General features: G+C 46.9%; 2 protein-coding genes across 2 annotated transcripts in view; one reads left to right on the forward strand and one right to left on the reverse strand.

Annotated features, from left to right (window-relative positions):
• LOC118892596 (cytochrome P450 4F2-like) overlaps positions 1-23,505 on the forward strand; it is a 77,052-nt gene that overhangs the window by 22,798 nt on the left and 30,749 nt on the right. The gene's annotated exons all lie outside the window — the stretch shown is intronic.
• On the reverse strand, positions 7,052-21,650 carry LOC118892991 (cytochrome P450 4F3-like). The gene is given in 14 exon segments (XM_036848098.1): positions 7,052-7,310; positions 7,718-7,800; positions 7,957-8,021; positions 8,119-8,252; positions 10,611-10,740; positions 10,923-10,989; positions 12,048-12,318; positions 13,106-13,227; positions 15,917-16,044; positions 16,138-16,191; positions 17,260-17,335; positions 17,337-17,402; positions 21,029-21,227; positions 21,588-21,650. Coding segments are annotated over 13 exon segments (1,572 nt in total). The 5' UTR covers position 21,227; positions 21,588-21,650; the 3' UTR covers positions 7,052-7,132.

Genomic DNA, 23,505 nt, shown 5'->3' on the forward strand with positions numbered 1-23,505 from the left:
CACATTCCTCCTCAGCGAAAAGGGAATAATAACAGACCTTTGGGGATTGGAGGAGCGAGCCTGTGTGTGTCTTAGTTTGCATCCTCTGGAAGTAGATCCTCATGCAAGGATTCAAGTGCAAATACTTTATTTGGAGGTGACCTTGAGGCAAGCATTCAACTGCAAATTGTTTCTTTGGGAAGTGATTCCAGGAAATGCCAGTAGGGCACTGTGGAAGGGAGACTGGGAAGGGAAGTCAGCAGGTAAAGGGTACTTTAGTAAGAAAGCTCACACTGTGGCACCTGGGGCTCAGTCCCTCTCGGGGACAGCAGAGAACATACATCCACCAATCCTTAGTCAGGGCTGCTTCCAAAGGCATTATTTCTCCAGAATGTCCTGCCTACACTGCTCGGCTGAGGTCTGGGGACAGGCCTCCCACAGCAGTTGTTTTCAGGAACACAGCCTGGTGCAGACCGTTACAGTGGTTCAGTGACTTCAAGACACATACATTTACACCCTTACACACATACACACACGTTCACCCACACATGCACACAACTGCATACACAATCACATACACATACACACTGTGTACACACAGACACACACAAACACAGTTACATACACCCACGTGTGCTTGCAGCTACATACACACTTTTACACACACGTGCACACACACGAGTGCAAAGCACAATATATGCATGCATGTAGCCATGTACACAATTACATGCATACACTCATATACACACACCATGACACATATGTGTTCCCAGTCACACATACACTTACACACAATCCAACACACAGTCACATAGTCACACACACACATTGAACTAATGGAGACCGAATGTCTTAGAGCTTGTTGTCTCCGAATCTTCTAGCAGAAGGAGCCTCCAACACACTCAGAAGAGGAATGGACACCCCACAACAGCCAGTGACTGGACCAGGCTTGGGTGTGTCTTGAGAATTAAGCAAGGGACCCATGGGGTCCATGCCTCCCCTCCTCCCTGTCTCTCATTCATTCACCATCACAGCCCTTAGTGGAAAGTCAAGGCCCGTTTGTAGTGGGAGAAAAGACATTTGGCACCCCAAGTATAGATAACTCTTTGAAGGGGTTAGCTTCATGGTGGGGGAAAGAAACTGTGGGTTAACAGGTGGGAAAGTGGGATCAAGCGCAAGGATTTTTTTTTTTGAAAGATTGAGGAAATAACAGCGTTATTTGTATTCCATTGGGAATGATCCAATAGACTTCAGGATACATGGTTAATATATAAAAATTAATTGTATTTATATATTCCAGGGGTTGGCAAACTATGGTCTATGGACCAAGTCTGGCCTGTGCCCTGTGTCTCTAAGATATACAAGCAATGAATTGTTTTATATTTTAAAAGAATTACAAAAGAAGGAGAGGAAGAGGAGGAGGGCTGTAAGGCCTGAGATATTTACAATATGGGTCTTTACAGAAAATGTATGCCAACCCTTCTGTACACTAGTAATAAACAATTGGAAAATGTTTTCAAATACCATTTTTCAAGTATCATGTCCCAGAAAAAGTGAAATACTCAGGTATAAATCTAACAAAATATGTGCATGATTTCTAGGATGAAAACTTCAAGACACTGATAAAAGAAATCCAAGAAGACCCAAATTAATGGAGACATATACAATGTTCATGGAGGAGAAGACTCAATATTGTTAAGATGCTAAGTCTACTCAAATCGGTCTACAAATTCTATAAGATCACAATCTCAGGAGAACTTTTGTAGAAATAGATGAGCTGATTACAAAATTTACCTGAAAATGCAAAGGATTTATCAGAGCCAAAATTTTTCGGAAAAGGAAAAATTTAGTTGAAGGACTTACAAGACCCCTTTCAACACATAGTATAAAACAACAGTAATGATGACAGTGTGATACTGGTCAAAGGCATATTAATCAATGGAACAGTATAGAGAGTCCAGAAATTTTTAAAAAAAAACTTGCAGGGCAAGTCAATGTACAAAGGATAGTCTTCTCAGTAAGTAGTACTGGAAAAATTCGACATCCACATGCAAAAAAAAAAGTCATCCCGTACCTCACACTTTATACAAAATTTAATTTAATATGAACCATAGAACTAAATAATGTAAAAATGTAAAACTTTTAGAAGAAAACATAGAAGAGAATCTTTGTGGCCTTAGGTTAAACAGAGTTCTTATATATAACACCAACAGCATAATCATAAAAAGAAAAAATTGATAAATTGCACTTTATAAACCTTTTAAAATTTTGCTCTGTGAAAGAAATTTAAGATAAAGACCAACCACACACTAGGAAAAAAGACTTGCAAATCACATATCTGACAAAGGATTTGTATGTAAAATGCAACAGTGGAAGGTAACAATCCAAGGAAAATTAATGGGCAAAAGATTTGAACAGGTGCTTTACCACAGAAGATATATGGATGGCAAATAGGCACATGAAAAATTGATTAACATCATTAGTCATTAGGAAATGCAAATTAAAATCACAGGGACATATCATTGCACACCCATAAGAATGGCTGGGGAAAAACTGACACCTCCTGGTGCCAATGAATATGGGCAGCAACCAGAACTCTCACATGAGAGGAATTTTAAATGACACGGACACCTATGGAAAAGAGTATGGAGGTTCCTCAAAAAATTAAAAATAAAACGGCCATATGATCCAGCAAAATTGAAATCAGGATCTCACAGAGATATCTGCACTCCCGTCTTCATTGCAGCATTATTCACAATAGCCAAGATATGTAAACAAACTAACTGTCTATCAGTGGATGAATGGATGAAGAGGATGTGATACACACACACACACACACACACACACACACACACACACACAATGGAATATTATTCAGCCAGAAGAAAGAAGGAAAACCTACTCGTTTGTGACAACGTCGTTGGACCTTGAGAGCATTATGCTAAGTGAAATAAGTTAGAGAAAGACAAATACAGGCAGCCTTCCATATCTGCGGGTTTTGCATCTGCATAGTCAACAAATCCCAGATCAAAAAGATTCGGGGGAGGGGGAAGTCCAAAAAATTCCAAAAAGCAAAACTTGAATTTGCTGTGTACCAGAAACTATTTACATACCATTTACATTGTATTTGGCATTATAAGTAATCTAGAGATTATTTGAAGTATACAGGAGGCTATGTGTAGGTTGCATGCAAATACCACATCATTTTATATGAGGCACTTGAGCATCCCCAGATTTTGGTATCCACAGGGAGTCCTGGAACCAATCCCCCCATCCCTCGCAGATACTGAGGGATAACTGTATTGTATGATATTACTTATATGTGGAATCTAAAAGAGACAAACTCAAAGAAACAGAGTAGAGTGATGGTTACCAGGGGTTGGAGAAACGGGGAGATACTGGTCAAAGAAAACAAACTTCCAGTTATAAGATTAACAAGTTTGGGGATCCAATGTACAGTATGGTGACTACAGCTAATGGTACTGTGTCAGAAACTTGAATGTTACCAAAAGAGTAGATCTTAAATGTTCTGACCACAAAAAATGGTAAGTATGTGATGGGGTAGAGGTGGTAGCTAATACTATGTGGTCATCACTTTCTAAGTTATAAATGTATTAAATCAATGTGTTGTACACCTTAAACAGAAATATTATGTGTCAATTATATCTCAATAAAGCTGGGAATTAAAAATTTTAAATGGCACTCTTTGGAAATAGTTCGGTTGTTTCTTCTAATGTTAAACATACACATGTAATATGACCCAGCCATCCCATTCCAAGAGCAGTGAACGGTTGTACACAAATATTCATAGTAGCTTTATTCATAACAGCACAAAATTGAAAACAATCCACATGTCCTCCAACTGGTGAAGAAAATGTGGCTCACCATATTATGGACTATTACTTCAGAAAGTATTGATGCATGCAACATGAGTGAATCGTTAATGCATTGTTAGGTGAAAGAAGCCAGACTATAGGGATGGAGAATAGATCAGTGTTTGGCAGGAGTTGAGTTGAAAAGTTTTTGACTATCAAGGGTGACTATGGTAGTGGTGGTTACACAACTCTAGACATTTCAAATCTCAGAACTGTACACCAGATAGAGCAAACTTTACTTTTTGTAAATTTTGTAAATTTACATACAGTTTTAAAATGAGGCTGAGGGTAACTAAGCACATACATTATTTGCATAAATATACTGTGAAATGGTATACAAAAAGTAAAGTATTTACCTAAAGATGAAAAAACTGGGAAAACAAAGGACATATGGAGGACAAGTATTTTCACTGAGCATCTTATTTTGTACGTGAGTGAATGAATCCCCTGTCAAAAATATTACATTTTAAAAGTTAGGGACCACTCACCCAAGAGTGTCTTCTAGTAATCCTGCAGTGGTTCTCCAGGTGGTCTGATGCACCTGGGGCTGAGACACCTTGAAAATTGCTTCCTTGGAAGCTAAGGCATGAACTCTGAAGCCAAGCTGACCAAACTTACCCCCGCTCTACCACTCATCAACTGAGTGACCTTGAGCAAGTGAGTTTATCTCTCCAATCCATAAGATTGGTGTGAGGATGAAATCAGTGTTTACCTGGGGGAGCTGAAGTGTCATAACTTTCTCCCTTCCAGTGGTCTACTTCTGTTAATAGGACCAAAATCAGTGTCTGTGGAGTCATCAAGCCTTACGTGTTGTATGAAAAGTGTTTAACCACACCCACACCTTACATGAATGCATGTGTATCTATTGCTATAAAAATGAAATTTCTACACCAAAAGTTATGTGATTAAGAGTGACTCAATATGTAATTGGTTGTGATATCTCAAGCTATTAAGGTGCATAAAGAGAGTTCTTGCAAAGTCAGACAAACTAAATTATTTCCTGACATATGCTATTTACAAAAATAAAGAGTGGCTTGAATACTTAACACAAAGATTTTAAAGACCCCCAAGATGATTTTATGTTGTTGAAGGATGTTCACAATACATTATTATATGAAAACCCCAGATTAACAAGAAAAATGTAAGATAAAATAACATTTTTTATTTCGAGGTAAAACTCACATAACATAAAATTCATTCATTCCTAAAATTCATAACATTAAAGTGTCGATTCCATGCATCTAGTACATTCACAACGTTGTGCAACCACCGCCTCTCCTCTATCTAGTTCCAAAATATTTTCATCACCTGCAAAGCAGACCTGTACCCATTAGCAGTCATTATTTCCTCCTTCACCCTCCAGCTCCTGAATCTATCTCTATGGATGTACCTATTCTGCACATTTCATATAAATGGAATCATATAATATATGACCTTTTGTGTCCGGCTCCTTTCACTTACCATAATGTTTTCAGAGTTCATTCATGTTGTAGCATGTATCATTGCTTCACTCCTTTTTATGACCCAATAATATTTCTTGTTATGGATATACCTCATTTTATTTATTCATTCATCTGTTAACGGATATTTGAACTGTTTCCCAAATATCCAACTTTTGGCAATTGTGGATGGTGCCACTATGAAGGGTCATGTACAACTTTTTGTTTAAACCCTGCTTTCATTTCTTTTGGGTACATACCTAGACGCAGGATGGCAGGGTCATACGGTAATTCTAGGTTTAATTTATTGAGGAAACACCAGGCTGTTTCCCACAGTGGCTGCACCATTTTCCATTCCCACCAGCAGTGTATAAGGGTTCCAATTACCCCACATCCTCACCAACCCTTGTTATTTTCCATTGTTTTATATTCTTGCCGTCCTAGTGGGTGTGAAGTGATATCACACTGTGGCATTGACTTGCATTTCCCTAATGACGAATGATGTTGAGTATATTTCCATGTGCTTGTTAGTCAGTATAATAGTAATTTTAAAAAGGAGATTATATGTTAATGTAATACATTTAGATGTAAATTCAAATTTTTACTTGTATAAGAATTACATATAAAATTAAAATTTGGCAGTATATGTGAGAGAATATGAACAGTGATTCCTTTGACATGTTTGGATTATGGATATGATTTTTATTTCTTACTTTTTATTATTTGTATTTTCTTCTATGGCAAGGTGTCATTTGGGGGAAAAGAAAAACATTTTAAATAAGAACTCTGAAGGCAAAGAAAAACATATGTGATTTTCAGCTTAGAATATACTAAATATTTCCTCATTTCATGTTACAGTGTTTCTTTCTTACTTTGCAACCAGTAAGTCTTCTGCCCCCGAAAGGCTCTGAGACTAGGACTCTTATCCCAGGACCTCCTACAGCCTGAGTGGGGCAAGTCCTGGGGCAGCTGCTGTCCCAGGTGCTGAAGGAAGTGGCCCCACTCCTGCCCCCTCCACCTCCTCTCACTATTGTGGACCCTCTTGACCTCCACTTCCTAGATGAAAATGAAGTCCTGGGTCATGCCTCTCTGAGGGAAACATTTTTTTTTCGGTTCCTAGCTTCGGACCAGCTTCACATCAAAGCCCACTGTAACTATGTAACAGATGTAACTATGGAGATTTTGAATTTACTGAATCTTCTAATGACAGTTACCTTCAACGGCAGGTTTCCACACGTCCCAAAACTTAAATATAACTTTTATGACTTTAAAACATTTTAAATTTGAGAAAGTGATGCAAAAAGAAGGGACGAAATGAACTCTTATTGAGTACTGATGCTTACCAGATACTGTCAGTCATTTTGCTCATGCTTACTTATAAATCTCCACAGCCCGCAGTAAGGTGGCTACTATTATGTAATAAAGGCACTGAGGCTTAGAAAGAGACATGATTTTCCCCAAGCCAAGCAGCTAGTAAATGGCAGACTGGGATGGTGACCACTATAGGGCGGGAGTGGTGGCTCCAGCGTCATCTGAACCTGACTGCATCTAGCTCTCTGCTCCACCTTCCCTAACGAGTATCCTTGACCTTGTGATCCAAGATGGAGCTCCAGCTACCACATCAATATCCACCCCCATCAACCCCGGCCACACCCCTTCCCGCACCCCCTTCCCCCGCCCCCCAGGTTCATAGCCACTCAGACCCATCTGGATCCTCTCAAGCCCCAAGCGCCCCTCTCAATGAGACTGGGGCAGACATGACAGCACAGTTTTATTTCTAGGAATCTGCAAAGTGAGGTGTCTAGGGTCAGGGTGGATCGCAGGCCAGACGGCGGTGGGTCACTGCTGACTTGCACTCAGCGGCTCCACACGCAACCAAAGTCCGCCCTCCGCGCGCAGGATCAGCTCCGGCTTCCGGCGTGGCTCCTCCTTGTCGGGCAGCACACGGAAGCGCAGCAGCGTGAGCGCCAGCACCACCTTCATCTCTGTCATGGCGAATGACTGCCCAATGCAGTTCCTGTGGGCGAGAGCGGGAGCTCTGACTGCGCCCGGAACCCTCATCCGGGCCCCACGGCACCGGGTATCTGGCCCACAAGCCCCATCCCCACCAACAGGGATGGAGAAGGAGGGTAACCGTGCCTGGAACTCCCACGTGGGCTCACACGTCCCCAGAGCTTAGCCCACACTCCAGTCCTGAGCTCAGATCAGCAGACAGGGGAACAGGGCTCTCAACACACCTCGGACCCCTCCTCGGGCCCACCACCATTCCCCAGACCCTTACCCATAACGTCCAATGGAGCGGAGGGAAACTCTGACCATCTGAAATTTTCCCTCTTCCTGGCCCCCAACATCAAGGCTGGAATTTCAGTCCCAGACCCCTGCGCCCACCACTCCATTCCCACCTCAGATGCCCCCTGTCCTCACCTGGGCCCCGCAGAGAAGGGAATAAAAGCCAAAGGTGACCTCCCCTTGATGTTTTCTGGGTCAAAGCGGAAAGGGTCATAGACCTGGGGGCAAGGCAAGACAGGGCTACTTGGCAGATGTTTGTATAATGGGGGGATGTGATGTCTGATTTGCCAAGCCAGAACCCTGTGCCCTCCCCTAGGGCCCCCGAGGGGAGTGGACTAGGATGAGGGAGGTGGGGGGGGTGGGTGAGGCAGCACCTCAGGGTCTGGCCACACCGATGGGTTGTGATGGGTCCCGAAAATACTGATGAGGCAGATAACACCTGTGGGAGAGGAGGGGCCAGTCAGGACTAGGTCCAAGCCACCTGATTGGGCTCCTCTTTCTGACCGGGAACCTCCTCCCCTAGTCATTGTGGGCACCTTTGGGGATGACCCGTCCATCTGGGAGCACAGTGTCCTGGGTACAGCGGCGGGAGATGACTGTGACGGGGGGGTGCAACCGCAGACTCTCCTTGATGCACATGGTCAGGAAGGGCAACTGGGCCAGATCGTCCCTAAGGAACCCCCATGACAATTATCCAGGGAGCAAAAACAGAGACATCGCCTCCCCCCACCCCCAGCCCTCCTGCTGTCCCATGAGATCCTCTCTCCCTATAACAAAATTGCAGATGGATCAAATATCTCCAAACACATTAAGTTGTATACATTAGATATGTACAGTTTTTTCTTTGTCCATCATACCTCAATAAAATGGTTCTTAGAAAGAAAGAAAGAAAAGCAATATCACAGAAGAACCAGACAAAATTTAGTGAGATATTTTTCTAAGCAAAACATCGAAGAGCCAACCATAAAAACGTTTACAAATTCTTATAAAAATAAAATATTCTTTACGGCAAGATAGCAAAATCAAAAGGCAAATGAGTAAGAAACAAAAGATCAGATTCAGTGTTGACTCTTATTTATTACAGCCCTAGAGATACTAGCTAATGCAATTAGACAGAGGAAAAAGGAGAGTAATGCCATTTGAAATGTGGGGTAAATATGTCATTTTTGGCAGATAGTGATTTTATACTTAGAAAACAAGAGAATTCACTGGAAAACTTTTATAAGCATCGAAGATAAGATTCAGTAAGGGGACTGAATTCTTTTTCTTTAATCCCCTTCATTTTGTGTGGTGTTTTAAATTCTTAATAGTTGATACAGTTAACTAGTTCAAAATTGGAAAACTACAAACCACCACCCCTATGGCCCAACAACACTCATTTCCCCTCCTCACAGTTTGCCTAGTGATTATTTTATATGTATCCTTCCAGAGGTACTTTTTTGCATTAAAAAAATATATAGTAGCATACTATGTACTATACACACTGCTCTGTATCTTTTTCATGTAACAGCGTATCAATCTCTTCTTGTACATCTCTTGGGCGCAGTGTCCAAAATAGGGCCTTTCCTATTCTGGAGCTATCAAATAATTTCCCATGGTTTCCTCTAGAGCCTTTAAGACTCCTTTATTTTTTATTTTAAATCTTTGATTCATGTAGATGTTATTTTCTTATGACATAACAGCAGGTTGAATTAACTTTTTTCCATGTAGCTCTCCAGTTGTTCCAAGTTTTTATTAAATGATCTTTATTTTTCCTATTGATATGGGACTCCATATTTAGCATTTAATATGTTCACTGCACAAGAAATTTATATCCATAAATGATTAGTTTTTGTATTAGAAATAATAGAATAGATGATGAAAGAAATGATGATGATGATGATATAAAATATCTGGATTAAAATTAACAAGAAATGTGAATGTATTCCAAATGAACTTATAAATATTTCTCAGTACAGATAGACTAGATGATTCACCATAGCAACAAGAGTATCTAAGGGTTAATTTAGCAAAAGCTGCATAAGATCTCTATACTAAAATTTTTAACTCTATTAAAAGCCTAAAGATTATTTGAATATACCAAAATGGATATTCATTCCACACTCTGGGATAGTGTGTGTTAATATTATGATGTAATCTATTTTCCACAAGCCAATCATATGTTCAATTAAACCTCCTCCCTCACTCATTTCTCTCTCTCTGTCTCTCTCTTTCTCTTTCTCTGTCTCTTTCTCCCCTTCCCCACATCACTTCATTTTTGCCCGTCTGTCTTTTTGACCTAACTGCATCTCAAATGCATCCAGATATCTACTGATCATCTTTCAGGGTCTCAGCTGAGGCACTTTTTTCCACCCTCGACTTTCCCTCTCTTACTCTAAACCCCAGCACTGCCCACGTACACTGGGAGTGTCCTGACCTGGGGCTATTCCTCACCAGGCTGGGAGCTCCTGGAAGGCAAAGACTGGGTCTGGGTCCTTCCTGAGTCTTCAGGACACAGAATGGGGCTGGAAAGAGTTGGAAATGGCATAGAATTGGGGATAGGAAGGCAGTTTGGCAGTGTTTCCTTAGTGGGAACTGGATGGATGAAGATGCAGCTGTTCCTGGACAGGAGTTGAATGACTTTAGTCCTCAGGTGTTCCCTGTGAATCCTGGACTAAATAATATGAAGAATTAGGGGACAGGAGATCAGCAAACACTCAGTGATGAAGATGTTTGAAAACATGTGATTCAGAGAGAAAAGTAAGGGAGTGGAGAGGAAGTTCACTTACTGAATATGTGCTAAGTGGCATCATCAGCCCTCACACATTGTCGTTAATTCTCTCAGAAATCCAGGTCTTTCTGTCCCAAAAGCCTGCAAACTTTCCCCTGTTATACATACTGGGTACTAGACCCTGCCTCTGGGATCTTCTCCTATTCCTACTAAGCAATAATGACAGAATCATCAACAAAAAGATTTCCCCTCTTCCCCAGCCAGGGTGCAAGGCCAATGTGAGGGGCTCAGAAAAAGACCAGGAGGACTTGCACTCACCATTCAATCTCCTTAGGCTCACGGTCCCTCAGGAGTTCTTGCACCTCCTGCCGGCAGCGCTCCTGGTATTCTGGGTGCTTTGCAAGGTTGTACAGGACCCAGGAGAGGCCGCTGGCTGTGGTGTCATGGCCTGAGGGGCATCAGAAAAGCTTGGGTCTCTGGGCTACTTCAGCACCAGAAGGCGGACAGCACCCTCACAGTAAGGCCCATGGGGAGGATGGGGAGTGATGGGGTGATCTAGGGTCCACTCGCCAAGTTCCTTGGTGGGGGAGAGACCCCTTCCCCTCTGTAGTCTCACACTGGGACCCTCACCCTCAAACATGAAGGTGTCAGCTTCAGCTCGGATATCTTCGTCTGATAATCCCTTCCCATCTTCATCCTGGAGAGAAAGCAAGATCCCCAGAATCACTGAGGGCCCCTGAGCCTAAACTGAGACAGTCTCAACCTCCATCATCCATCCAGAACCCCAAGCCCACCCTGAACTCCTAGACCTCGTTTGCTTGCTATCACATGAGGGCCCACCCCACAGGCCTCCTCTTGACCTCCTTGCCTCCAGTGTTGTCCCTGGTGAAAGGAATCAATGATCTATAAATATTTTCATGTCTCTACATGATGCAACCTGGATTACAGGATGATTGAGTGGCAACTTGACTTGGAAGCTATAGCTTGAGCATTGCCCCAAAGCCATTTGCTCATATGTTAGGATAGTAAATCCAGGGATTCCTTATCTCTCCTGGGAATAAGGAATGGGTTACAAACCTGTAGAATAGACTTTGCCTTCTCTCCCACGAGGATTTGTTTAAGTTCAAGAACAATCTCTTCTCTTCCCTTCTCTTCTCTTCTCTTCTCTTCTCTTCCGTCCCCTCCCCTTCCTCCCCTCCCCTTCCTCCCCTCCTGTTCCCTTTCCTCTCTCTCTCTCTCTCTCTCTCTCTCTCTCTCCCCCTCTCCTTCCTCCACATAGGGAAGAAGGGGCAGATGTCCTGTATAAGTTCTAAAGTTCGAAATCTGGAGGTACTTATCCTGCAATGCAAGCATGGCTGCATGTATAGGTAAAACATTATGGAGCCCTCAGAGAAATTTAGGAATGGGGAACCATAGCTACAATTCTACTCTGGCTACTGTTATTGCTGTAAGTAATAAACGGGCTGCTCTGATCCAGAGTTTTGTATATATACGTACATGTATATATACAGTCTGCCTCTGTGCTAGACTAACTTATTAGCTTGCAAGTAGAGTAAAATCTCAGGACTTCACAGTTTCAGACTCAGCAATCCCCTGCAGGGGGATTCCACACAGTCATCTCTAAAACTTATCCCTGACCCATCCCTCCCTCAAGCACCTCACATGGCTCCCCAGTACCCTCTGTATCCCATCCAAGCTCTTTGATCAAATCGAGGTCCATTCTAATACTTCTACTCAGATATCAGAGGAGCCCACCTTGGTCAGCAGGAGTACATCAATGAAGTCCAAGGTCTTGGCCTTAGCCTTGGCCTTGAGGAAGTCATCAATACCCTGACTGGGGAGGGTACGCCGCCGCTCCTGGATGACAGCATCTGTGAAGTCGTGAACCAGGCGGCAGGCCCTGCGGAAACACCACCCGTCGGGGGTGAGGTAGTACAGGAGGTCTAGGTGCAGGAAGATCTGCTGGTGCCGCTTTGCCACTAGGGCACTGAGCTCCAAGATGGCAGCAATATATTCACTGGGCTTCCTGCAGGATGAGAGCATGAAGGAAGCCAACAACATAAAACACCTGAAGCCCAGAAGCCGAGAGCTACCTCCCTCCAGGAAACTGAGGCTCCAAGAACAGATGGCCCACAGATACAGTGTGGGCAGGAGCCAGGACATGAGACTCTCCAGACTCTTCTCTCCTACATCCCATCTCTGTGAGCTGCCTCCATGCCCCAGGCACCCAGAGCACAGCTTAGACATCATGCTTCTTTCCTCTGTCTCTCACCCAGTACCTGCCCCTTCTCCTTCCCCAAACTGTCCACATGGCTCAGAACTTATCCTCTGCTAGCTGGTCAATGGACCAGCCCTTCCCTATTCTCCTTACATCCAATATCAACAAGATTCAGTGTCTACATGACAGTTGGTCTTCTATCAAGTCAGATGTCCAAGCTCAACTTTAACCAAGACCCTCATATGCTCAAACACATTCCTTGGCTCCCAGGAAACTTGAGATAAAGTTCATATCCTCTACGTCTGACTTCAGAATGTCCTTAAGACATAACCCTGCCCACTCCTCCAAACCTATTTCCAAGGTGTCTCCTCACTGTTGTACACACTTTGCTCATCCTACCCTCCTGGCCTTTATCAAACAGTTCTACCTACCTGAAAGGTTAGCTTCTTTTCTTTCCCTTTCCCTGTCCTTCAATGTCCAGCTCTGACCCACCTCCTCCAGGAAGGCCCTTCTGATAGCCCTGGTCAGTCCTCCCTCCCCCATCTACTCCCTTGGGTGTATGGCTCATATTCCTGGGCCCTGGGCTGAGACTCACTCCTGGCAATTGCTGTCGAAACTGAAGACGCATTTCTGCAGACTGTCCAGGGTCATGAGGCTGATGTGTTCAAACATGTCCAGATGGGTGTGGCCCTCTGTGACCAGGTGCTGCCACTTGGCCTGGACAAAGAAGGGGACAGAGCTGTGGCTGGGAACTGACTCCCCTGACCCCTCCTTAACCCCTAAACACCAAGATGCACTCCCCCAGATTCTGACTCTTGGGCCCAGGCACACAACCCCAGGGAGGACCAGACTTGGGTAGGTGTGAAAGCTGTTACTATTAGGACATGAAGTCACCATGGCTGAGAGTCAGGAGATCTGGGTTTTTAAATCCTGGCTCTGCCCGCTATACTCTTTGTGCCCTTGGTCAACTTATTGCATAAAGTAAGTGCTCAACAAATGTTAGCTTCCATCATCTTCATTGTTATAAATTGATTAGGAAAATGTCCCCTATGTTGAGAGAGGTAGTCCTCCATGGGCCCTGAGTACCCCTGCACTTTTTTGCTGGGTATGCCAAAACATTGCAAGACACTGATATTCTTTACCTGGGCCATTTCTCAGGGTTGTGTTTGTAGCAAACAACCTTGAGGAGTGAGGTAATGTTGAAACCTTGTAACCCAGATTGAGACTTGAACCCATGGTCTTTTAACTGAAATCACACACTTGGTCTCAGGACTTAATGAAGCTCAGGTTCTTGATGTCTCATTGCAGAAAGAATTCAGTGAGAGACAAAGTGATTGATAGGTAAGAAGAGGATTTATTTAGGGAGAAATACATTCCACAGACAGAGTGTGGGCCATCTCAGAAGGTGAGAGCAGCCCCAGGGTATTGGGTTGTCAGTTTTTTTAGGGGTGGGTAATTTCATAGGCTAATGAGTGGGAGGAGTATTCCAGCTATTTTGGGGAAGGGGTGGGGATTTCCAGAAATTGGACTACTGCTCACTTTTTGACCTTTATGGTCAGGCTTCGAACTCTCATGGCACTTGTGGGTGTGTCATTTAGCGAGCTGATGTGTTACAATGAGCGTATATTGAGGCTCAAGGTCTAGTGGAAGTCGACTTGTCCGCCATCTTGGATCTATTTGGTTCTAATCAGTTTATGTCATGTCCTCTGGCTATGTCATTCATTTAAAGGTTGTGCCCTGCTCCCTTCCCTCCTGTTTCAATGTCTCCCCCTGGACAAATACCAGGCTTGCTTCTAATTGCTATAAAAGTCATAGAGTCCCTAAACCTAGGGCTCCTTCCCTTGTAATACAACATACTATATGAGCAGGCATCTATTGAAGCCCACCTGTGTCATCCTCAGGGTATTTGGTGACTTGGAAGAAGAATGCAAACCAACAAGAAGCACAGGCTGTTTTCTGTGCCAAAAGTAATAAACTGTCCTTTGTCTCTAAGCCAGGAGTCTCATGACTTCTGGCAGAATCCACAAAACAGTAACAAGTTCCCTTGTCAGCTTGCAGGTATGGAAAAATCTGAGGCACTTCACAAAATTCTTACGTCCACAACTCCATTCCCATGTATATATCCAAACCTTTTCCAATGTATTTTTTCAGTAACTTCTATTAGGAGGTGGAGCCTATTTCACCATCCTTCGATTCTGAGCTGGCCTTGGACTTGTTTTGGCCAACAGACTATGGTGAAAAAATGAGGAGATCATCCCAAACCTAGACGCCACGGGCACTGCAGCTTCCTCTCAGTCTTTTCAAACCCTGCCTCTGCCATTTGAACCAGCCTGAGATGTCTTCTGAAGGGAGAGAATCACATGAAAGGAAGTCTAGTTGCCCTAGCTGAGGTCATCCTAGATCAGCTTGCAGCCAACCAAGCTCCAAACATGTGAGAGGACTGACCCCAGATCAGCAATGCTTCGTATCTCTATGGTCAGGCCGCCCAAGATAGTTGTCCTCTTGTTCTCTGCACATCCCTTGCTTGACCAGTCCTTGTTTCACCTACACCCGATTCACATGGCTGACCTTCCCTCTTAATCATAGAGCCTAATCAGTAACTGCCTATATACTCGCCCCCAGCCCCAGATAGTGATTGTTCTAATATTTAGATCAAAACATCTCCACCATGATAGCTTATCAAAGGGGTAGTGAAGGGTATGCTCCTCTGCTGGTTTCCTTGGTAACTTATGAGCCAACCTGACGTCAATTCCCCTACAACTGGTAACCTCCCACCCATGCACCCCCATAGGAAGACTGCCACCATGTCCTTCCCGCTATCGGCCACACATGGGGGGTGTCACTCCAGGACCTTTCTTCAGACATGTAAGATGCCCCTGTCCATTAAACCACTGATGTCTCTGTTACTGACTCCAGCTCTTTCTTCAGTCTTGAGGCTGCAGGCCTGTGGGGTGCAGCCCAACGCTATCTGACCCACAGCTGATTACAGATATGTGAGTGACCCCATCTACATTCAGAGGAACCAGCCAACTGACTCACAGACTTGCTGTCAACACTAAACCCTTATTGTTTTGAAGTGATTTGTTACTCAGGAATAACTACTACATGATATTCATCATTATCATCAAACATGTCTCAAGATTCCATGGTTTCTGTGAAGGTAAAATAGAAACTATCACCTTCTCAGCACCTACCGTGTGCCAGGGACATGGCTCTATTATGTTATCTCGACCACCCTGCAAAGCAGGGATCACATTATACTCATTTTATAGCCAAGGAAATTGAGGCTCAGAAGGAAAGAACAATGGCCCAAGCCACCCAGAAGAGTCAGAATTACAGACAAGATGTTTCTGAGTCCCTATTGTCCCCAAGACTCTAGTTGGAACCCTGGGTTCAAGATACTCACATGCATGATGTCTGCACTCTTGGTGAAAATCTTCATGTAGGGCTTCAGGATGTTGAAGTGGAAGGCAGGTGTCAGCATGCGACGGTGGCTGTTCCACTTGTCACCGGCACTCAGCAGGAGCCCATCCCCTAGCAGAGACAGCCACGGGGAGTGGGCAAGGGCAGCACCTTCCCCTGGGCCCCCAAGGTTGTCCCCAACCCCCTTCACTCACAGTTACTCACCCAGCCAGGGCTTCAGAAAGTCATAGAAGTGCACGTCCTTGGGTGCGACGGTGGCTGACATGAATGAGGACCATCAGGGGCCAGGAAGAAGGGGAGGGGAGGGACTTTTGGTGGGGGGTGGCGGCTCCCAGTCAGGAATCTGCGTTCCCCCTCCAAGCCCAGCATAGCAGGAATGGGGCCAAGAGCACAGGCAACTGGGAGGAGAGGGGGAAGGGAGGGTGGAACAGACCAGGCTGCAGCACAGAATACAGTAAAGACAGAGCCCATAGACACAACTCTACATGCTTAGACACACCCCAACATGACACAACATACCCCAACATGCCTTGACATGGCACCTTATAAACACCGAAGCATAGCCCAGCACTTTACAAAACGCCTTTACAGGGACCTAGGACATTACATCTGCCCCAGCACTCTGACCTCTCCTGAGACATCTGACAGGGCCCCATGTGTTAACATGTCCTGACAAGGCCCCAACATGCACAACACAACCTGACATGACAAAACATGCTCTGCCATGGACCTGAAGACAATCTGACATGACCTCAATGTGCCCCAGATGGGCCCCAGACAGGACCTAATACACTTATATCACAGACCTGAAACAGGCAAGACCAAGACATACTCTAAGACCTGCATCAGACACGACTCACATAAGGTCTCAGGCATTTCTCAGAGTGACCCTGAGTCCCAGACCTCAGACAAACTCCAAATGTGGCCCAGACGTGACCAGCAGGAGAACCAGACAATCTCTAATGGCATCTCACGCAAGAACCAGAGACTGCAAGATGCCTCAGATGTCCTTGGCCACAGCTGAGCCCCAGACATGACTGAGACCATCTCCATTTGAGCTCAGGTATAAACATATACAAGGTGTCACCAGGTATAACATACACCAGCTGTAACCAGAATCCAGGTAGAAACATACGTGACCAGACATGGCCATGCAGCAGACATTGCACAGACATGACCGCAGGTCAGGCAGGTGGGAGTCCAGGTGAGAGAGAGGCAGTGGCACCTCTGTCACAGCCCCTTCTGTCTGCACTCTGGTCACATGCCCACCTGGAGGCAACACAGAGACCATGGCAGTGGGCAAGCTGTGGCCAGGGAGGTGACTACCTGGAGCAAAGAGCACAGGCTTGATGCAGGTGGGGTGGAAGATGAGGGTGACCACATGCCAGGGTCCAACCACCAACGGCACACATCCCATAGGTGCTGGCCAGGCCCTGTGTGTACAGGAGACCTTCCTCCGAGCTCTGAATCTGGACAGGAACAAAAAGGACCCAATTCACACTCTTCCAGGCTGCCAGAGGGAAGGACTTGCAAGGAAGGGATCCAGACCTGAACCCATGAATCACCTCCAGCAGCTGTTTGTCTGTCCTCAGCCTCCTCCTGGGCTCCCTCCCCACACCCTCCATACATGACAATTGGGGTCCCTCAGGTGCAAGGATAGAAAGGGTTTTTCCCTGTTTGGGTTCCAAATACCATGTTCAGCTGACTTCTCTTCCATCCTCATATTCCAGGTACGGAAACTGAGGCTCTGAATGATGAAGTCACTTGCCAACAGTCTCCCAGACACTAAGCCTGAGACTCCAGCCCAGGTCTGTCTGAATCCAGGGCCTGAGTTCTTAACCATCCAGCTGCTCTGAGTCCCAAAACAATAGCTCAGAGGACCCTATGCTTCCCAGACAGGGCACTCAGAGTCTCAGGGACACAGAGATTGGTCCTATGACCCAGGCAAGGGAAATTAAAGGGAATCCTGTATCTTTTCCTGGAAATGTTGTGAATGAGGTCACTTTTCCATGGGGGTTGAGCTTCTGGCATTCATCTTTACCATTATGAGAGTGAAGCCATCACAGATGAACACAGAACTGAAAGATGAAGACAGATTTCTGATGACATTGTTTAAGACCTGGATCCAGCTGGGCCTGAAGACACCCTCCTTGCACTTTACTATCAATTGATTCGCTTTCTTTCCTTAGAACATACAGGGTTGCATTTCCACCACTAACAGCTGAAAGAGACTTCAGCAGCCAGAGAGAGCCAGGGACCTTCCCAGAGTCACCGAGCATTCTGGTGTTTCAACCAAGGTCTCTGTCAGTTGCTGCCTGTTCATTCCTCTGCTTGCCAGGTCTGTCTGGGGATGGGAGGAACAGGGGACAAGAGAAGGGAGACAGGGTGTGGTGGAGTCTCCTCAGGGAGATTCCTGGGGACTGGAGAAGGAGGGCACTGAACTAGAAGTGGTCGAGCTGTAGGATAGAGTCAAAGAAACTGACCCACCAGCGAGGTGGATGTCATGGAAATAGCAGCCCAGATCTTCCACCAGCCACGAGTCTTCATTGCTCTGGGCCTGGGGATGGGTGGGACTGAGGGCAGGCCTCGCAGGGGGCCTGGGATGCTATGGATTCCCACTGCACCACTTTACCCTCTGCTTTAAAAAAATGTCTGCTCATCGATCCAGACACAGTTCCAGCAACTCCTCCTCCAGGAAGCCTTCCGGGATGCCCCAGCAGAATACCTTGCTTCTCCTCTGGGGTGCCACAGCCCATCTCCCTCTGGCCAATTCCTGACCACACCAGGTCAGGGATCTCTCTGTCCAGACCTGTGTCCTCAAGATTGGGGGTGTCCTTCACCCAGGACACCAGGGTGGGGTGCAGACAGCAGTGAGAGGAGGAAGGAGGCAGTGAGATGGGGGCTGGTGAATACTTGAAGGAAAGAGGAAGATGGCTGAGAGAGAAGAGGGGAGGAAGGGCCGGGGTCCTGTAGGGGCCACATAGAAGCTTGGCAGGGAGGGGCTGGAAGCACTCAGATGTGTCATGGCACCACCACCACAAGCTCTGCATGGGTACCTGAGGCATTGGCAACATTCCGGATCAAGTCAGGATGGCAGAAAATGACCAGGGGGGTGATAGGGCCCATCCAGATCATGTATCCCTGGGGGTAGTTGGCCACCAGCTGAGTTAAGCCCCTCAAGCCCTGCTCCGTGGGGGGGACCTGCAAGCAAGGTAAGGGCCGTCACTCTCCAGAAGGAACCGCTGCAGTGGACAGTGTGTGGGATTCTGCACAGATGGAGGAGATCTCTGCTTCCTCTTGCTCCTTCTCTCTGGGGGCAGGAGGGTCCTGGGGGCCTCTTCATGTCCCCAGAGTGTATCCCAGGGCACAGGGAGAAGACACGCTCTCTGCCCACAGGGAGGGTGACCTTGGCTTGAAAAGACAAATTTTTCTTTTCCTGGGAGTGGTCCCAGCCCCAGGGGCGACCACAGGAGGAGATCCCCAGTGGTGAGGTTTGTGGGTAGCAGGGTGGCCTCAGGACTTGTGGACTGGGTTTTGGTCCCACATCCTTTCATATTCTGGCTGGTCCACATGGCCTCTGGTTCCTTGCATGGTAAAGGGTCTGCAGACCTGGGAACTTCCAGCCCTGGCCAACCCCAAGGGACGGTCGTGAATTCTGCTCATCAATCAAGATAGCAATTCTGCCCTCTGAACCCCCTCTGCTGGCCATGTTCTGTGCAGAGTGCATCCTGTGTGTCTATCTCTCTGCAAGCTATGGGCATGCCTTTCAATTGTGCCATTTACAAATGAAGAAACTGAGGCCATATGCCCCCAAAGGGGAAGAAGTGTGGGTTGCCTCCTGGTGAAGCATCCTCTCCCCAGGATGCCCCATTCAAACCTGACAAATACCCCCAGGTGCTCTAGACAAGTGAACATAAATCATTTGCACCTTTGTGACTTGCTCCTGTCTCCCCAAGGACCTTGAGGTGAGGATTCAAAGCACTAGATGAGATTGGTCCGGAGAGGGAGAGTGACTCAGCCAAGGTCACACAGCAAGAGGGGCTGGAGGAAGGAAAAGTGACCAAGACAGGCCCCTCACAGACAAGCCCTTGGAGGGGAAGGCAGAACTGTAGCAACTTTGTAACATTCCTGCTGCTTCCAGGATGTCCTGAAACCATTCCAAGACCTAGAATCTCAGCCCTGTGAATCTCATCTTCACGGTGAACTTCGGAATGCCCCTGTTCTGAACTTTGCCTTCATGAACAGTGATTGCAGCAAGTCCCCCGCCAAGCTGTAGTTCTCGTCCCAGGCAGGGAAGGAAAGCTATCTGGGAGACAGGAGGAGGACAACCATTCCTTTGACCTTGACTGAGGGGGGTGATGGCAAGTTCCTCACCTTGGTCATCAAACATTTATTTTGCATGCCTACTGTGTGCCGGCCCTGGACTGGGCACTGTAGTGTCTGCTTCCCAGAACTATCATCAAATTGGAAAGATGGTTAATAAGTAATTGGACAATTAACTGTTCAATTAATCATGAGCGGGGCCAAGTCAAAGGTCAAAGTCTGGGGCACAAGGTAGGCAGGCGTGGAGGATGGGGAAGTGTAAGAAGGCTTCTGAAAGAGGAAGTGAGTGGCCAACTTTATCCAGATTGGTCAAGGCGCCCATTGGGACATCTTGGCGGGAGCGGGGGGAAGGGAGTAAGAGATTAGAGGGAGGGGTCCTGGAGAGGGGAGGGTGTGGGTAGCTGTGCACCTGTAGGTGGGAATGGGGAGGTGATAGCTATTTCCTGTGGGGAAGATGTAGCCCAGAATAAGACACAATGAAATGGGCCACATGCAGAGCAGACCCTGGGCAGCGCACCTGATGAGGTGCGCTAACGTGTGGAAGACAGGCAGGAAATGGACCCCAAAGCAGGCTAGGGATAGAAGGACCAGATGTGGGGAAGGCCTTGATGGCAGAGCAGAGGAATGAAGGAGTGAGGAAAAAGGGGGCTTCTCATCCTCCCTGGTTTCTCTGCTGTCCTAGATCACAGCCCAAACCCTGAGCCCCATTCCTGACCCTGCAGGATGTCCATCCACCCTGATGCACCAGACTCGTCCTGCTGCCCACACTCACCAGGCCCAGGTGACCCAAGAACCAGTTGCGTTTTGGGGGCTGCGGGAAACATTGGAGGCGGCGAGAGTTGTTGTAGGAAGTGTAGGTCCAGGCCAGGACGCGGGCCAGCAGCCAGGAGGCCCCGACCAGCAGCAGGAGCAGCCATGGGGGGGCTGCCACCGGCCCGAGTCCCAGCCAGGACAGACTCAGCTGCAGCATCCTGCGGGGCAGATGGGGTGGAGGGTGAGCTCCTGAGGATGAAGGAAGGGGCGATGATGGTGAGCTGTGAGGCAGAGACCAATAGAGGGACAGGAACAAGAGAGAGAGGGGCAGGGATGGTGAGTGCTGGGGACAGGGCAAGAAGGGCTCAGAGGTGGGCAGACAGGGGCTCAGAGAGGGGAGGGAGACCGAGAGAAATCCAGAGGAAGAGAGAGAGAGAGAGACAGACAGAGGAGTTAGTAACCAACTAGTATCCACTCATCTCCCAGGCCAGCTCATTCCCTGGAGCCACCCTGCCTGGAGCAGTGGCCTTCCCCACCCCGGGCCAGGACCCCCAGCCCTTAGACCCCCAGCCTGGCACCTTCTGTCAGGAGTGGCTTGTCCCACACAACTCCCTCTCCCCTCCTCTGGGGAAGGCTTTGTCTGGCCCCTGACCTAGAGGAAGCTGCCAGGGGCCGGGCTAAGCCAGCCAATCCTTGCAGCCAGCTTACCTCCTCCCCACCTGGCAGCTGCGCAAATAGAGGGTGGAGGGAAGGGGTTACAGTGTTATTCGAGCAGCCTGTGAACCGGCTCAGGATCACACTGTGTGGACACTGGATCCTCAGGGCTCAGCATGTCCTACATGGGCAAGTTGGGGTGCGGGCAAAGGTGACTCTGGACCCCAAGTTCACAGCCAGCCCTGCCCTTCAAAGGCCAGGGTGCAGCAGGTAAAAGCATCAACATTCAGGTGCCAGGTGAGCAGGGCAAACATCTCTGGGGCTCTTCTCCATGCGTGGGCCAGGAGGGTGTCTGCACCATTTCTCAGCACAGAATCAGGAAGCTCAGAGATGTGAAGCCTCTGGCCTCCGGGGCACGCAGCCTGGCAGGAGTTCAAGTCCTGCCTCCAGGCAGCCCAGGGCCTGGGTGGAGACATGACTGCTGGGAGCAGGAACTGAGAACCCAGCCTGGCTGGAGATTACCTGCGTCAGATTCAGGGAATAAAGTGTCCTCAGCTAGAAGAGGGCACCTGGAGGCACGAGGGGTAAGGCTCCAAGGGGCTGAGAGAGAACAGGATCTAGACAGGGGAGGGCAGAGCTGGGACATCCTGAGTGGGCATCCTCACTGTGACTGTGGGCTGTGCCGACCTTCTCTGGGCTCAGCCTTCCCATCTGGGAAACGGGTTGCTGGATGAGAGCCTGAGAGGGGGACCAAGGAGGGTTCTGCAGGAAGATGGTAAGGATCAGGAGCTCCCAGAAAGATGGAATGAAGGAAAAGTGTTGGCAACTAGCACTTGTGTTACTCTGTGCCAGTATTTCACATAAAGTATCCCTATTCTGTGAAGAGAGCTATATGCAAAGAGTGCCTACTCTGGGCTGGGCACCTCAAAAAGCACCCCTCAGTGTGTCAGATACTCTACATAAAGTGTGCCTACTATTTGTCAGGTGCTCTACATAAAACATACCTACTATGTGCCAGGTACTCTATGTAAAGTACACCAACTGTGTGCTGCATGCTCTATGTAAATATGCTTACTGTGTGTCAGGTGCTTACATAATGTATACCTACTATACCTCCCAGGATTCGACGTGAGGTCTCTAAAACAAGCATGCAGGCTGCCTGCTGGCTGGCGTTTCACCTTTCCTTCCTGGGCTGTTGGAAAGGATCAAGTTCTGGATCAGCAGAACTGAATTCAAATCCAAGCTCTGCTGCCTGATGGTTATGTGATGGGCTAGTCACTTGCCCTCTCTAAGCCTCATGTCCTCTTCTGTAAATGGAGAGATGGATTTCTATCTCTCAGGTAGTTCACTCCTCAACAACAAACTGTACTTGAACACCTACTCTGTACCAGGCACAGTGCTTGGACCCAGGACATTGGAGGAACAAGACAGACAAGGTCTCTGGATTGTGGTGCTCATGTGTGATGGGGGAAGCCATCAGGAAATAAGACAGGGTCAGATAGTGGCAGTAATGAAGGAAATTAACAGCCTGAGACAGAATAGAAAGTGACCAAGGGGACTGTTTTGGACAGGGCAATCAGGGAGGGCCTCCCTGAGGAGGTGGCCTTGTGACTGAGTCCAAGCTTGTACTGCTCCATACAAAAAAGTTTAATGAATTGAGAGATGAGCTGTTGGGGTAAGGAATGGTGACCTTATTTGGAAAGTCAGCAGACCAAGAAGTTGGTGGACTAGTGTCCCAAAGAACCATCTTACCTGAGTTAGAATTCAGGCTTCTTTTATACTAAAAGTGGGGTGAGGGTCTGTGTGACTGGTTGCTGTAAGCTTCTTGGTGCTGGAATCCTT

This window comes from Balaenoptera musculus, chromosome 3, assembly GCF_009873245.2.
Source record: "Balaenoptera musculus isolate JJ_BM4_2016_0621 chromosome 3, mBalMus1.pri.v3, whole genome shotgun sequence".
NCBI classification, from domain to species: domain Eukaryota; kingdom Metazoa; phylum Chordata; class Mammalia; order Artiodactyla; family Balaenopteridae; genus Balaenoptera; species Balaenoptera musculus.